The sequence below is a fragment of the Alligator mississippiensis genome, chromosome 4 (assembly GCF_030867095.1).
Source record: "Alligator mississippiensis isolate rAllMis1 chromosome 4, rAllMis1, whole genome shotgun sequence".
Classification (NCBI taxonomy): Eukaryota; Metazoa; Chordata; order Crocodylia; family Alligatoridae; genus Alligator; species Alligator mississippiensis.
This window is the reverse complement of record NC_081827.1, coordinates 6,751,066-6,768,790: the sequence shown is the minus strand read 5'-3', so window position 1 is coordinate 6,768,790 and position 17,725 is coordinate 6,751,066. Positions and strand designations below refer to the sequence as shown.

The 17,725-nt window shown below is 45.2% G+C and overlaps 1 protein-coding gene across 2 annotated transcripts in view; it reads left to right on the top strand.

The window, feature by feature from the left end:
* Nucleotides 1-15,996, top strand: part of EXOC4 (exocyst complex component 4) — a 558,473-nt gene extending 542,477 nt beyond the window's left edge. For both annotated transcript variants that reach the window (XM_059725748.1, XM_059725747.1), the window contains exon 18: nucleotides 14,524-15,996. In XM_059725748.1, coding sequence (XP_059581731.1) covers nucleotides 14,524-14,761 — 238 coding nt within the window. In that variant the 3' untranslated portion in view covers nucleotides 14,762-15,996. The remainder of the gene's footprint in view (nucleotides 1-14,523) is intronic.
* Nucleotides 15,997-17,725: the final 1,729 nt, after the last annotated feature.

Genomic DNA, 17,725 nt, shown 5'->3' with positions numbered 1-17,725 from the left:
ACTGAAGCCATTGCTTCTCAATGACTGGGGATTTAGAGAAGTCCTCAGTTATGAGGAGTATATGCATTTTTTTTGAAGCATCAGCTCCTAACCTCTGCAAGAGGCAAGATGCTGAACCAGACAGGCCCAGCAAATAGTGTCACATGGTGTCATGTGTTTGGCTTTGACCATGTATTAATGAGATGCACCCACAAGATCTGCCCTTCACCCACCCCGAAAGACCAACATCCAGTGCTGTTCCTATTAAATGCCTGTAAATGCGTGCTGCTGCGCATCTCCCTGATTACAGCGTTGGACTTGTGTGTACAGTTCCAAACCGGTTGATCCTAAATAAGGCAGGATTTTTGCCATGGTAATTGCCGTTCCCAAAGGATAGCTAAAATCGTATTATTTTTTTTGCTGACTGGAGCAGTCTCTGCAATGCTTTCTGTCGAACTGCTGACTCTCCCTTCTTCGGGACTGCATTCATTTCCACATCTCCTCTCATTTATGCAGGAGGCAAGAAGGGAAAAAAATTGCTTAATATTCTTTATAAACTGGCATATGGTTTAGATATTTTTTTTTTTACTATATGCAGTAAAAATGCAAATACATGTGACTTATTTGCAAATGCTGGCATTAATAACTGATATTTAAAGAGGCCGCCTTAGCACTTTTTTCTGATATATGAAAAGATTTTTTTCCCCAATCATTTGCACACTCAAAATCCATTTGAATACAACATGTAAATTGAATTTAATTTTTTATATAAAAATTGCACTTATCTGCTTGAGCCATTAAATTTACTATTTAATATGTACTTTCCAGCTCACTTGCTTAGAATTTCATTGCTCTTTATCTGTATAAATTTAATTAGCCTTGATATCATCAGTATATTATAGAACTAATTAAAGATTTAGATAAGTGCTGAGGGTGCTTATTTAATACTCTATAAAGTTCCATTTCGAGAATGAGAAATTCCGTCTTTAGCTTCATTATGCCAGTCAACGTGGGGCCATGAGTCTTAGACATTGTTTTTGAAAAATTATTGAACGGTTTGTTAATGGACTTATCGGCCCTTTGAAAAGCTTTTTAATTACACTGCGGTGGTGTGTGGTCCACGGGTGGTTGCAGTCATCACAGAAATGTTTTTAAATGATGTTTTTAAAGTTTGGTTTTTTTTAAGTTCCATGACATGCAAAGCACACCTGCTCATCTCTGTGACATCATCATTTGTGGATTTGCAGAGGACCCTCCTCTTGAGGTCACATGGTCTCGGCATAGCAAAACTGTCTGTATTATCACTAATAATCAACCTGGAAAAGGTGGGGGAGTTGGGGAATGGAATAATGCTTGCAATCGCGCAGTTCAGGTCAGAGTTGGAAGGGGCTTAAGGTGGAAATAAGGGGAAGGTAAAATGAGGACAAGGAGAACTAGACCCTGCACTCATCTCAGTTGGATCCTCTTCGGTTGCTGGACCGTGGAGGAGTTTATCACCCCCATTTGATAGATAGCACAACCGAGGGAGGGAAGGAGGTAAATCTCCCAAAGTCGCAAAGCTGGGCTGTCGGAGAAAGGAGTAAGAACCCAAGCCAGTGCTTCCAAAAATAAGTCTGAAGGTAAGGTCTTAAATCAATGTGAAGGCCCCTAAATAAATGACCTGATTTTCAGTTACGCTGTGCGCTAAGCAATTCCCACGGATGTCACCTAACTGGGACTTGCTGGGTGCTGTAGGCTTTGGAAATCGGGTCATTTATTTATATGCCTAAATATGGATTAAGGAGCTTTCTTGTTTGGCTGATTTTAAAAAAGAAAAAGGCAGAAGGCAGGGTAGAGTTGTCCCTTAAAGACTAACTAAATCAGAGATGCACAGGCTTTCGTAAGCAGCGGCTTATTTGATCGTACGCTGTGAAGCAGTCTTAATCTCCATAATCTCCTGCTTTCCCTCCCCGCCCTAGCTCATTGCTCTCTGCCCCAGTCTCTCCCCAGAGAGGACGTACTACAGAGCTGAGTATCGAGGCTGCCGCCAGACATAACGTTCAGCTGCTTTAAAAGAGGAGGAGGAGGCGCTGCGTATATCAGCCGTCCCGATGTAACTGCAGCGGTTCAGTCTGCATTTTCCTGCTGTGGTATAAGTGAGCGGGATCGCTGAATGAAACAGGGTTCAAGTTCCAGTGTGCATCTGAACAGCTGGAACTGGAGTCTTTCGGTGCTGATATAAGTGTTGCATCCGTCCATTCCCAACACACCTGTATTCTAGTCCCATCCCTGTCACTGCCCTCTTCCATGCCAAGTCCCTCGACCTCTGTGTCTCAGGGTGCAAACAGACATTGCCTTTGTGCCGTCATAAAAATGTTTGTGGTGGCCGAAAGGCCAAGCAAACAAACGTCTTCCCTCCTTCGCACACCACAAAGGCCCCAAAATTTGTGGCCGTGACATAGATGGTATCAGTTTATGCCTCTTTAATGGCAGGAGAGTATAGTCAGCCTTGAGCTGCCCGCACTCTCAAGCTCCCCTGGGTAGATGAGAGGCTTGAGGGGCCCAGCTCCCATGCAGGATCAAACCCCTTAGGCCCCAGGAGCGCCTGTCCAGTGTTCCTGCGTACAGAGATGCACCCTGGGGAATCCCATCTCTATAAACGGGGAGCACATCACCTGTTGTCCTGCAGACCCAGACCCTTGCCTGATGCAGAACAGCAGACGACGTGCCTTTTGCCCGATTAAACAGATCTGCTGTGGGGGGGACGCATCCTACCCCAGCCGAGCTGCTTCATGTGACAATGTCTTTTTTTTTATACCCTCAATTCTGCTGTTGATGCTCTTAATTCTGCCACTATTCCTCTATATCAGGAGGTTGCTTGCCTTGTTTTTACAAGTGCTTTGATTTTTCAGAGGCACCAAAGGAGTTTAAATACTGTTATTTACACGCTCGCTTCCCTTCCCGTTATATTTCCCGTAACGCATCATTTCACTTCGTTCGTGCTTGCGCCATTATTCTCTTAAGTGAAACTGTCTGGGGACTTTATTTAGTCCTACTTCAGGGAGATACCACTTATAGCCGGCTTCCCTTCCCGGCTTTAATGGTTCCTTTGTGGTGCAGCACGGTGGGATAGGGCAGCTGTTTCGCCTCTCAGGAGTTGGTGGGGTGGGTGGTCCAGGGCATGCTCACAAAGTGCTGTGGGTCCTGTCGGTTTGAAAGACTATTATTTTTATTTTATCATTATTATTTATTTTATTTTATTTTATTATTTTTATCAGGGTCCTGTCGGGATGAAAGACTATTATTTTTATTTTATCATTATGATTTATTTTATTTTATTATATTATTTTTATCAGTAGCATCGGAGTGATGTAGTAGCTGCGATGGCCCAGGAACTATGCAGGAGGAAAGGATTTTTTGTGGGCAAGACCTCTTATTGGACCAACTGCATGGTTGAGGTAGTTTTAGACAGGCTTTTGAATGCTTTTTCTTCATAGAGTCATAGACAATGAGGTTGGAAGGGACCTCAGGAGGTCACATCTAATCCAACCCCCTGCTCAAAGCACGGCCAGCCCCAACTATATCATCCCAGCCAGAATGATCTCCACTAAAAAGATATCACCCACAAGCCCTCTTGCCTGTCATTTCTCTTTGCTATTTTTGCTTCAATTGACCTGGAAGCTTATAATTTAGAGTAACAGGCCTAATTAAAGAAAATTCCAAGCAATGATTGGGAAAAATATTCCTATCTCAGCTGCTAAGGGTTGGGGAGGAGGAGAGTTGGTGATAGAGAGTTTACTTTTAAAACCGTGCCTGCACGTAGAGACTACAGTATAAGGAATGAGCCTACGCACCTGGTTGAACCAACTTATTGATGCAGGTCCCAGCCGTAATTTCTGTTAAGCTATGATTGGTTTCCAATAGGAAAGAAGGATCAGAGTTGCCTTTGCAAGAGTGGGAATTGATGAGAACTGCTGGATGCTAAAAGCTCCCTGCTGCATAGTCTATCAAGTTAGATTTAGCTTTCAGGATCTTGGAAAATACTTCTGTTGTCTCTGTCCCTGCAACCGCCCTCCCACCCCAACTCTAGTAGTGGGGATTTACTCCTCCCCTCTCATTATTTTCCTCTTCTGCCTGGCAGAAGGCAGAGCAGGCTGTTACCTTTGAGACTAATGCAACAAATTGCTGACCAAGACACTATGCCTCAGGAAGAATAATCAAAATTACGCATGGGAGACACCTGGCTAGATGGGGCACTATGGAGAAGGATCTGGGAGTCTTGATAGATCGCATGCTCAGTATGGGTTTGCAGTGTGATGCAGCCACGCAGACGGTAAAGGCAGATTTAAGATGCACCAACAGAAGGATTTGGTGCAAGACATGGGAGGCACCTCTCCACTGTCACAACAGTGAGGCGGTGGAACAGATTGCTTAGGGAAGTTGTATAACTTCCATCATTGGAGGTGTGCAAGAAGAGGTTGGCCAAGCATTGATCGGGGTGATCTAGGCGTAGCTATGCCTATTCTCTACAGTGGGTATTTCCCATGCTTCTGGGCTTTGCTGGTTGCCACGTGGGGCCAGGAGAGAATTTTTTTCTCCTCCTGCTACTACATTTCATTCAGAAACATTGGATATTGGCTGTAGCCAAGGCTGGGGATTTTCATTGGGCTCCTGCTGTGTCTTGTGCCCAGCTAGAGGGTCTTACCCCTCCACCCAGGACCAGACCAATCAGTATATTTGGGGGTAGGAAGGATTTTTACCCCATGGTCAAATTGTTATGGATTGGGGCGGGGGGATCTTTGGCCTTCCTCTGGGCGGGGGGTTGCTCTCTTCTTGGGATCTCTCGAACATATTTTACAACCTCACAGCAGCAAGATGCTGGGCTGCTGTGGTTCCCCTGCTTTACCTGCAGCAGGTTACGGTGTTATGTCTTGTGTTGTGTCAGGGTTGACTGTGTAGTTTGGCTGAGAGGGTAGACCATGGATTTGTACAGGATGGTTTGGATAGGGACAATCCTGGCTCAGGCAGGGGCTGGATTAGATGACCTCTGGAGATCCCTTCCAGCCCGACTTCTCTACGCTTCTGTCATTGGTTTCAGAGAGGCATAAGCTTTCGTAGCTGACATCCGACTGCGTCAGATGCTACGAATCTCTATCTCCTGCCTCTCTCTCTCACACTCTCAACAGACAAGATTTCCCTGTGATCCCCGTTAGCCAAAACATTGGCTTCTCTCCTTTCAGTGATTCTCCAAAATCCACTCCTCTGGCCTTGCCCACAAGATGGTTTCATTCGGTGCCTCTCGGTACAGAAATTAAGCGAGCTGGCAGGATCCGTACCCTCCAAAAACGAGTTCCTCGATGACTGCAACCTTTAACTTCCTCCATCCCATCCGTCTATTGTTTGTTATTCTCTCTTGTGGCTTTGAGTCTGAATTTAGCAGGAAACCTCACAATAGTTCTTTTACATGCTTTCTATAGCACTTAAGATACTTTTGCTTGCCATATAAATGAATCCCCTTCACAAGGAAATAAAATAGAAGGGGAAATAATAGAAACAGTTCCCGTTTTGTTGAAGTCGGCACCTATCACTGAATCCTGTACCTGAGGAATTTATACTTAACGTCCTTGCATTGTTACAGAATTGGCACATATATAAAAAAAAAAAAAAAATGAATAATTGAAGTGATATTCCTTATTCTAAAGCATCACTGTATTGCTCTGAAGGTCTTTTTCTTAAGAAGAAAGCAAATCATTCTTAGGGAAATTAAGATTTAATTTTGAATTCACCTGACCATCCTTTGAAAAACTTTCTTTTCGTCTGCAGGTCCAGAGTTATAGGTTAACATTAACATTTAAATGGAGAGTAGCACTAATAGCTCTCAGAAGAGCTTGTCTCATCATGATTACCTTTTCAGAGAGAGTTTTTTCAAATGAAAAAACCCTCATCTTGTTTTCCTTCAAGAAAGAGATGGTACTTTTCTCTCCCAGATAACTTGGGGGGGTTCACCCCCCAAATACGTGTTCATAACTCCAGAATTGTGTTCAGCACATTGGACTTGGATGTTTTCTTCTGAAACTTCCACTTTGAAGTCCCTGCTCTCCTTCCTGCTTGTCGTCATCTTCTGTCCTGTCCATTCATCTTGATTTGTTCATGGAGGTGTCTTCCTCCGACCCTTGAGCCACTTCCACCCTGCATATCCGTCATCTCCCATTTGTTATTTGTGCCATGATGTTCCCTTGGGTCCCACTGCCTCCACTGGGCTTTCAGCTGGGCTCCACAGTCCCTAAGGATCAAAGCAGAGTGTTTGTCCCCTTACCCAAATCTTATCAGCAGAGCACCATCTCACCAAAGATCAGCTTTAGGCCCCATCCTGCAGCCCTTAGAGGATTAGCCTAGTTGAATAGTCCCGTGAGTTGGAGGCTACTCGCGCAAGCAGCGGCTGTACAGTTGACCCTTGTATAGGCCAAGCAAATCTTATATGCTATAGAGACAATCAAGGCTAGTCTTGCCACCTGCTACTCCACTGTGGAGTCCCCTATGACTTCATTGCAGTCCTGAGACGTTCCTTCACTCCCCATCCCCACCTCCTACTAAAGAAATGGAGGCTGGAGAGGGGTTTTCCTTTGGTGTCGGTTGTCACCTCCAACTTCTACTAGGAAGATAATTGCTTCCTTCCTCTCCTAAAAGCCGTTCCTGTTTCTTCTACTGGAATTCAGAAGCCGTTAAGGGACTAAAACCTCTGTCCGAGGAGGCATGCTACCCAGAGAGCTGCCTGTCACCCATTGCTACTCTTGCAGATGCTAGGACTAACAGGGTGAGAGTTGCCCCAAGTCATTGAGCAAGAAGTTGGAGGGTTTCCTCAGGCTGATTGCAAGAGCCTTTGTGAGGCCAGGAGCTGTTGGCAGAGAAGATCTTGCAGAGGTTGTAGCTGACTCGGTGATACGCAGACAGCAGCTCTCAAGCCACTTGTGGGTCTTCAATTTAGGACCTGTGGCAGTTTGCAAAAGATGCTTTCCAAGTTGTCTGGTCAGTGGGCAGGTCTTTCCTGGAGGCCTGAGTAATGCTTCTACTTCTACCAATTGTGGTACAAGCCCTGCACAGTTACTGCAGCCAATGGAGCATGGGTGCCACAATTCACCCAGCAGCGCACTGTTGTAGCTCTTTGGTTAACGCTGACCCTTCACGTGGCTTTCAAAGCAGTCAGGACTGCGTCAGGAATTGCTCACAAACTTTGTATCTGGGCCACAGCAGCATCTAGGAGCCTCAGTGATGGCAGGTGCTGTGCGGGTGTGCGACACAGAAGATCTGCCTTGATGAGATCTGCGTCCACACAAGTAGACCTTGCCCCAACAAGCAACTCTTCTGCTTTCAGTGGGTTTCTTCAGGTGCGTGTGGATTTTCAGGGTCAGCTTCCAGCCCATTCTGTCCTAGGGGTCCGGGGCAGAAGTTTCATAAACCGGTTTGACCTAAATCAGTTAAGTCAGATACTCCATTCAACCAGGTTTATCTTAAACCAGTTTCAGCCATCTTGAAACTAATTTATGTGCACTGAACTTCTGTTCTGTTAGAGGTTTAAACCAATTTCTGATCACTTAAACCGGTCTATGTGCAACCTCTGTCCCTAGCCATAGAGGTTCATGCATCTCTCCCCTTGCTGCCACACCAGATAAACACCTTTGCATATACACAGTTACACTGCAGCTGACTGAAGGTTGGGGTGCTAGACTGGGTTTTGGGGGGTTTTTGTCAGGGGTGTTATTACTCAAATATCATTATTTATTAACCTGCTCATCAGATGACGGAAGAGGCGTTTGATAAATATTAATTTGTCTCACTTTTAGACAGCAGTATTAAAAAGCAAAATGTTTTGCAAAGTTCCATTGAGTGCAAAACACTTTTCCCTAACCTGTCTTCCTCCCTCTTCCCTCTCCATCCCCCTCTCCCTTCTGATAATCAAAAGAGCATTTATAATGGCAGGAACAAACACAGTTCTGAAAGTAAAATGAAGAGCCTAAATAAAAAATCACAGAACGAGAGGCTAATTCCACTCACTCTTTCATATTTCATTATTTGATAACATCAGACGATGAGTCCATCAGAATTGCTTGGGCAAAGGCAAACACGAGTGTGTCTGATCAATATTTATTAATACTTTCAAAGACAAGGGAGGAAAAAGTTGAGCGAATTCAATAACGGAGTGCATAATTATTCATGCAAATAGGGTTTGGCCAAAGGCAACACCATGCCAAAGAGGCAGGATTTGAACTGTGCCCAATTAAAAATGCATACCTTTCACTTTATTTGGTGGGAGATTTTTAATTAAAAAACAATCTGATGCTGAAAAGAGCGACAAGAGGAATTCAGAATCAGGTTAAGTGCAAAAATGCCACTGCGGGTTGTGCTGGATCTATGCGATTTGCAAACATTATAAAACCAGTTTTTCAGAGGACAGTTGTTGGATTTAACTGGAGCCTGGGAGGACTTGGAAGATTTGGTATGTGTGTTTCAGCAGGGTTTAAGCAAAGCTGATGACCCAGCCTATCCATTGAGGTTTTTCCAGCACTTCCCATTATAAACAGCTGCTTTTCAGCTTCTTGTCACTGGACTAAATGTTAACCCTCTGGGTTGAAATTTTCCACGTTGGCCATCTGCCTTGGGCTGAATGAATTAGCTGAGTTTCAGCCAATGCAGTCTGTGCACTTCTGGGAATGAGAGCACAGGGAAATATTGTGTCTATCTTGATTTACACCAGCCTCCTTGGCCAAGCTCTAGTGGCCCCAGTGTTTTGGAAATGGGGCTTGTAGTTTGGCACAGAAGAGTTTGTCATGTGAGGGATGCGCCTTCTGCCATATCTCATTATGGCACGTAAGTTCATTATGGCCCACTACGGGGGTGGTCAAGCACTAGAACAAGACGCCTGCAGAAGTTGTCGAACCTCCATCCTTGGAAATTTTGAAGAGCAGGTTAGACAGACATCTGGCTGTGATAGTTAACTCAGAGATGATCCTGCCTTGAGTGAGGGGCTGGACTAGATGCCCTCGAGAAGTCACATGTAGCTCTACTTTCCCATGATGCATGTCTGAAAAACTGAGCCCAATTTGGCAAATCATGGAAGGGGGTAAGTGTTTCTGAGCTTTTGCATACATGAGACTGAACCTTACTGCTCCTTTAGCATAGGTTGGGCATGTCTACACACGCATTTACACTGGCTTAAATTTACTGCGCAGTAAGCGGGAATAGGCCAATGTCTACATGTGAAGGAGTTAAAGCACATTAACGCTGTGTGTGGACTGACTTGGGACTAAATTTAGTCTCAAGTCAGTCCATACACACAGTGTTACTGCACAGTAAAGCATCTACACGTGCGTTACTGCGCAGTAACTAATCGGGCATAAATTTGATACCTGCATGACGTTCAAGTCAGCGTAAGTCGCCATGTTTACTGTGCAGTGCAGGCGTGCACGTGTAGATGAGCTCCTGTACTGTTCAGTAATTTCAGTTATTGTGCAGTAAACGTGCCCCTTGAGTACCTACTGGTGTGCTTACTTGTTCAATTTCCGTGTTGTTCTTCCCAACAAAGGCTCAGGGCAGCTTACAGTAAGAGAACAGAATAATTTATAGAACAGGAGAGTTGCAAGGGAACAAGAATATCAGTGGAAACAAAAGATCCTGCCTTAAGCAGTATCTCAGCCTAGCTTTGTTTCCTAAACGCCTGCCCAGATAAGAAATTCTTAAAGCACTTCTGAAAGCTGTCCAGGCTCAGGCTCTGGGGACCTCAAGTAGGAGGAAGTTCCAGCCCTGCCAGAAACGACCTCCCATGCATTTTCACCATGTGGACCTGGTGCACTGATGGTGCTTGCAGCAGGTTGCCTTTGGCTGACCTTAGGGATCATAGTTGGGTGTAAGGGAGAAGATTAGGTATATAGGACCCAGGCTGTTTAGGGCCGTATATATCAAAACCAGCACCTTAAATTGTGCCCCAGAAGCTACTGAGAGTCAGTGCAGACCTTGGAGTGCTGGAGTTACGTGCTCCTGGTGAACCCCCAGTGTCGGAAAGCAGGCTGCAGCATCCTGCACTGGCTGCAGCTTCTAGGTTCGTTTTCAAGGGAAGCCCTGTGCAGACAGCATTGCAATAGGCTGGCCTTGAGATTATGAAGGCGTGGATATGGTGGCCAGATACAAATCTGAAGGAAAGGGCCGCAGTCTTCTCGCTAGATGGAGTTGGTAAAAGATGCTCCGACTTGTATCTGAATCTTAATGTTCTTTTAATGGTGCATATCCAGTAGGATTGGGTATTTGATCGGTCAAATAAAGTTTGGTCCCTTGACTGGTCAAGTATTGGTCAAAAATTGTAAAAAAAAAAAATTGCCAATAGGGCCAAGTCATATACAGAACAAGTACAAATTTTCCTTTAAGAAATATGTCAAAAAACAATAAAAAATCATATTTCTGTCAAGAAAACTACAAAAAAAATTAGGGTCTTTTTTGGTAGAATTGGTATAATCTTTAACTGGTCAAAACAATATGTCGTCACTTGACCAGTCAGTTGACAATGTTTGACTGGTCAATTAATTGTCTGGCTACCCAGCCTCAGTGTAATAATCTAAATGCTGGTCTTTTCCAAATTACCCTATTGCTAGACCTGTGGCGTCCATATTTGAGCACCTAGGTAAGTGGCCTAATTTTCCAAAATACTGAACTTCATCAGCTGCCTTTCAAGTAAATGGCAGCAGCTGGACTCCAAGCACTTTGGAGAAGCAAACAGGTGCATAAGTGCCTAACTGGATGAAATAATCTATTTTTAGGTATCTTTCAAACCTAGGTCCTTTTAAATATCCCAGATCCCTCGCACTGTGGGGTGATTTGACAAATGAAGACCCTCCAGCAGAAAGTTAAGACTTGGTTAAGGCCGTAGAAGAAGCTGGAATTAAAATGTAGGAAGCCCGTGCCCCTGTGTTCTCGTTTAGGCCTCCTGAAGCTACTCTGCTTGTGACCAGGGGTCCCGTTGTATCAGTTGCAAGTAGCCGTGTAGGAGAGAGCTTTGTCGCATCCCAGGTGCTATAAAAGAGGCCGGGCCCCATGCTGTGATGTGAGGATCTGTGATCTGCCGCCACTGTTGCATGCCTGGAGCCCACCAATTGTGCTGTTTCAGTCTCGTGCACCTACTCAGGGGAGCAGGCAAGTTTCAAGCAAAAAGTCCAGTGTATGGCAGAAAGGTGTTTTAGAAGTGTAGGTCCATGCTGATGACTTTATGATTTAAGCAGTATTTTCTTCCGTTTCAGGATCTTTATGCATCAGTACTGGATCTTTGTGCTTTTCATGGGATTACAGCTACAGGCAAGCAGATGCTGTAGCGATAGTTCTATGTCACGGCCTGTAAGAGACAAAGTTAGGTTGGGATTTCAGGTACTCAGGTTGTAGCCGTATTGGTCTAGAGGAAAAAGCAATCAGGACTCATAGTAGAGATGAGATCTTTATTAGACCAACAAGATTTTTACAAAAAATTTGCTTTAATTGCAAGCTTTGGGGCACAAACGCCCTTCTTCAGGCATTGGAGAAAAGATTGTAAAAGTTCTGCTGGGTAGACATGAAAGTTCATATTTCATAGGATTTCACAGAGGAGTCAATAAATGGAAGACTCCTCTGGGCAGTCAGTTCATAGCTGGTAAAGAGCCTCTCACCTCCTGTGAGGATCTGTGCTGATGCAAATGACCTTGAAACAAAGGCAGGAGCACGATCTCAGGTGTCAGGTGGTCACAGTTGCTTCCTGCTTGGGAAAATATGAAGATTTCGTTTTAAAAAATTGGCTAAAATTTGATGTCTTCCATGTGTCAGGTATCCAGGTTGTAGCCGTATTGGTCTAGAGGAAAAGGCAGTCAGGACAAAAAGGTTTGGATTTCTGCATTTTGCGCAGTAATGAGCAAATTGGAAAGCCTCTTAGCTTCCCCCAGCAACGTATTATCAAACCTTCTGCGGCAGCCTTCTGTCCTAGGCCTTTTAAAGGGACCATTTCAGCCCTGCAAAATACCTTTCGCTGGGGGCAAGTAAATATTTTTGATTACTACGTGGAATGTTATTGGGTTCAGTCAGCACCGTCAACTTCATAGTCGGAGGGACTGTGACAACCATATATCTGCTAACAAGAGCAAAGTGATAAGATCTTGGAGTGCCAAATGTGAATTGATGGCATTTCAGCTATCCTGGGACTGAGCATGCAGTCCCCAGAACCTGCTGTCGATAGGCAAGTGACGTGATGTAGGACGAGAAGTAAATGGGTTTCCTTTGAAATCAGTGGGAGAAAGAGAGGCGACTTGGACAGTGGATGGCATATCAGACTCAACCAGGTGTGTGTAGAGAAAATACTGTTAGGGTGCATGGGCACGGACAGATGTAACATTTATGCTGGTATAATCAGCAGTATGATAGTATAAAAAATAATGGAGAAACCATACAACCCCCCTAAATGGGTTTCCGCAATGCAGTGGTGAGTTATCCCTGAAATACCCTGGTAGCGATTTCACCCAGATTCAGTTGCATCGGTTCAGGTGCTGTCTGTCTGCATCCATCCTGATGTGCTATTTTGTTCAAGGCAAGCAGACTGTTACCTGCTCCATCACAGCCCAGTGGAGAGGCACCGTACAAGCGATTTACTGTATACTCTACTGCATCATAGAGGTGCATGTGTCTGTCCTTGATCCTAGTGTAGTTCTTTACGGGTATACATAACCGAGGTAAGTTATACTGGCGTATTTTATGGCTCTTCCTATGTCCTCTACCTTGTCCGGACTGCAGCCACTAGAAGGCGATATAAACACTCGGCCCCGTGCCCATCTGTCTGCTCAGACAAGCACACCTTCTTGAGCAGGTGCATGCTCTTAATTTCTCAGAGCCAGCAAAGCCTCTGGGATTCCTTGGGGTGAACGGCACTGAAGGATGCCTCATGTTTTAGTGTATTTTGGAGTGGCATGAGCAGGTTTCCTTTGCTTCTCGAAGGAAATGCTCTGCATTGTCATAATATCTGACTCGTTTAGCCTCTGCTCCTGAGGGGAAGGGAGCCTTGTGGGAAAGGTAGTAAAACACGGGAGCAGGTTACCCAGAGAGGTGGTGGAGTCTCCATCCTTGGAGATTTTGAAGACCCGGCTAGACAAAGCCTTGGCTGGGATGATGTATTTGGAGCTGGTCCTGCTTTGGGCAGGAGGTTGGACTAGATGTGACCTCCCAAGGTCCCTTCAACCCTCATTTTCTGTGATTCTAAGTGCTTCCAAACCCTCACTATGCGGGGGGCTCTGGAGCACAGCCACGGTCTTAATGGTATTGCCTGGGCCTGAGACTCCTGGCAGCTTTCAGGAGAGCCTTCTTGATGAGCAGTGTTCTCCAAACCACACAGACAGAGGAAACGAGGGGCAAAGAGAAGTTCTGTGATGTGCAAGGCCACACAGGGAGGCAGGTTTTGCAAAGAAGCCCAGAGTGAAACCCCTTTGCCTGCTGCGTCAGCCCCTGGGCACCACCCCTAGGAAGATCGCTGCGGGTCCCCAGCATTCAATCCAGTGGGTTTTTCGACAAACTTTGTCCGTAGAAGGGGAAAAGAAATAGAAATTAAAACAAAAAAAATCCCTGCAGCCAGTCACCTGCTGCAAATGGGATAAATTACAAGCGATTTTTACTGCTTCTCTCTGATTGGCTGGAGAGCAGAACTAAAATCTAGGCTCTGGCGCAGTCGAAATACGTTCCTTGCTTTTAAGGTCTGATAATTAGCCCTCTGCCTCGAGCAGCGTCACCCACCTTACAAAGGTGCTGCTGTCCTCAGTGAAGCTACTCCTGGCTTTAAGTGACATCCCTGGACATTTATTCTTTCAGTGCATACAATATTGATGAAAATGAACCATATCTGTAGCTGCTTAATTACCCCATCACCTTATACCTTTCTTAACTGATTAAAAGAGCCCCTGCTCTTGCCTGATAGAGAGAGAAGGGTTTTTATCCTTATCCCATTTTAAAATATTGGGCAAGCACGGTGATCTTAGCTGACTGAAGGGCCTGTAGCTCTTCTGGGCTGTATATTAGCGTTGGTCAGGCAGGGTTAAAGTGAGCTCTGGGATCAGGGTGAGCTTTGATCCTGCTAACTGGTTGTGTAGTTGAACCTCATCTGTTTTGAAAGTTTTGCCTGTGGATCAGATGGGATTCAGGAAGGCTGAATGAATGCAAGGTACGGGCTGGAGGTAACATCTGGCTGCCAGGAAGGGTTTTTCATTTAGTTCCCTGTGGCGCAGATGCATGGTTTAGCTGTAGACAGTAAAGGGCAGCAGGAATGGTGGGAATCAAGAGAGATGCTCTGCCATTTCTTCCTGACACTGCCCACCTTGCCTTATCTTTAGATTATAGGAGGAGGCAGGGACTGTCTTCTGGTTTGCACCGGGGAAGTCCAGGATCATGGTTGAGATTTTGAGGCATGACGAGCCAAATCAAAGTAATGATGCATGGCAGTGTGTTACAGTGCCAAGGAGTTCTGGGTGGGGGGCGACTTCCAGGTCCCGCTAACTTTGGGTTTCTCTGCTCGCCTTCCAGGCAGTACTACGAGATGATGTACAACACGGCCGATGAGCTCTTGAACCTCGTGGTGGATCAGGGGGTGAAGTACACGGAGCTGGAGTACATCTATGCCTTGAGCTTGCTCCACCGCAGCCAGACTGGCGTGGGGGACCAGACTACCCAGAACATGAGGCTGCAGCGCCTGAAAGAGATCATCTGCGAGCAGGCTGCCATCAAGCAGGCTACCAAGGACAAGAAGATCACCACGGTGTAACCCAAAGCGGCAGGGGCCATATTGCTTTTCCAAAGCAAAACCTGCTGTGCAGTTGATAGCAAGGAATGATGCAAGGTGTATTACAGGCAGTGTTCACTGCACAAGTAGCAGGGGGAAATGCAGTCTGATATTTGGGCTAGGGGTATTTTTTTTTGGTTTCTTTTTTACATTTAATCATGCAAGGTTTCCCTACTGTATTGTCCTGAGAGCATTTACACTGGTCTCCCTTCAGCATGGGGAACTTGGCAGAGTTTAACACCCTGGGTGGGGGTTGTTATGCACATTTATACCAGGCTGTCTCTATTAAACTATTGCTGCTGGACCTTGAGCTCTGATTGAAGGAGCCAGCCCTGAGGGGGTCAAGCCAGGGGAGGGAATTTGCTCTTTGCTAGTCTGCAACTGTAGAAATGGAGATGTCACGAATATTAACTGGTACCACGACCCTCTGCTTCAAGAGCTGGAGGGCCTTGAAGTGGTCCCACAGATCTCGCTGCATGGAAAGCCCATTTGAGTTGTCACACCTATTACTCTTCTCTCCAGTGATAAGTAAGCACACTGCTTTCTGCTCTTCCCATTGCAAAGAGAACTTGTTGCCAGTTCATGACTTGATGGATCTTGGCTTTTATCTCGGATGGTGCCGAGCCAACGTCATTAGCGGCAACACACTGAGCCATCATTTTCAGTTTCTCGTCTTCTGACACCTCAGAGCCATGAATCATCCTGGCCGGGGGGAATGGTGGAAGCAAGAGGAAAATACATTCTTAACCCAGTATCAGTCAGGGCAGCTTCAGAGATGTAATGCTCTTTGTCCAAAGTTATTATTTGAGCCTTTTTTTGCCAGATTAAAAGATGCCTCCTGATCCCGTAAGAGGCACAAAAGGAGATGTATAGACTTATTCCACTCTACAGTAATTCACAGCAAGAGAAGAAGCACATAAGTTCAAGGTATCTTCCAGGCTGAACGTCCAACTCGCCACCAAGCAACCCTCATTGCCCTTCTTGCTTCCGCCATTCATTGCTCCCACCCACACGGTAAGAGGATCCGTGGCTGATACGTTTATTCTACCCTTTAATGGGAAGTCCACACTACCCTCATCTTTTCAAAAGGGAAACAGCAAGCCTGGGTTTGGTGTCATGTCCTGAGATATGTTTTCTTTGTCCTTGCAAAGCTGCTTGTGCAGATTCAGTCTTGAAACAACTGGAAAAATAAAAGGATGTTCTAAGAATCCTTAAAATGTTGTGATTTTAATTATTATTCTTTTACACCTACCTATTGCCCAAAGGATTTCAGGCATATGCTGTTAAAGTGATGACAGCGTAACAGTCTTGTGTGAGTAGCATTATCAACATTTTACAGATGGGAAAAGCACAGAGGCGCAGGGTGATGAAGTGGGTTTGCTAAAGTCAGCTGTTGCAATAGATCCAGGACTCCTGATAGTACAATCCCTCCTCTCATTACAGAATCACAGTAGAACAAAGAGACAGACACTTAAATTACTGGAAAGCATATTAAAGCTAACACAAGAAAGTCGTTTTTCACATAGCCTGTAATTAACCTGCGGAACTCATTGCCACAGGATGTTGTGGAGGCTGATGATTTGACCAGGTTCAAAGGGGATGGGACAAAATTACGGGACAGAATCATCAGTGGGTATTAAAGAAGATGGTGAAGGGGTGTCATCTCCAAATAAGGGCTTTTAGGCCTTTGAATGCTGGAAACTGTAAGGGGGAAAGGTGCAGGGAGCAAATGAGTCTGGTTAGGCCTTGTTTTTATGTGCTTTTCCCCGTGGCGTCCGCTCTCCACCATTGTGAGAAGCAGGATTCTGGGCTACACAAGTCTGAGGACTGACCCAAAACAGCATCTCTAATATTCACATAGTGTCTTTCTGATTTCCTCATAGCTTTAGGTTTTTGCCAAAGGATTCAGTGGGAAATGTTGCTGAACTATGACGCTAGGGTTGAGTCCAAGCTGGTACTTTCAGGCTTTGAAGGAGGATGGTGAAACCTCAGCATCCTCTAACTGTCCAGGTGTCCCTTTATTAATCCAAGTTAACGGGCTTTCATGCCCCATTTGGAAAAGCAGATTTTATATTTTTATGGGACACGGGTTCCCTGGCAGTGGTACAGATGTTGTGGAGCCTTTTAGACATGCCTGCGTGTCCAAAACCTGGAGATGCTAGCATCAGTGGAAGGCCTGTTCATCAGTTTCATTGTAATTACTGCTCTGAATGTTGCTTGTGGTTAAGGTTGCCCAACACTGGGGCAGTCTGACCCCAGGTGACTTCCTGCCCCTTGGGCAGGGGGCTGGACCTGATGATCTCACAAGGTCCCTTCCAGCTGTGATGTCTATGAAATCTATGAAACACTTAAAGGCCCTGATTTGTGTTGCTTATCACATGGTGAACTTTGATCATTTGAACTACATTTTTCCAGGCTACGGGTATGCTGTGTGCTGAATTGTTTTTGTTTCTGCTCAGCTACGAAGCTTTAGCTGTTCTTCAGAACAAGGTTAGCGGCAAACACGTCATGCGACTCTGTTAAGAGAGCTCTTATGTTCGGTTTGTTAATAAACTCGATGGCTTCATCCTCTAGAGGAACGGTTTGAAGCTTAGCTAGGGTATCAGCCTGTGGTTAGGGATGTACCTTTTGTTGTCCCCATGAAGGTTCACCCAAATGGGCCCAAGTTACAAACCTTTAAAACTGAGAAGCAGCCTTGGGTTGAATAAATAGGATTGCTGGAAAAAAGATGTCTGTCCATCCATTGAATGAAAGGAAGAAAAAGACCCTAGCTACTATGAAACTATGAAAAGTGAATAACACCCCATTCACTGATGGAGGCATGTGATTAAAGACAGTATAATACCAAAAATGCATTGGAAGGCTGAAGGAATGCACACACTAACTGCAGATGCTTCTTCAGCCTGCTGAAGGGTATTTGTACCCAAAACCTTGCTATGAAGAATT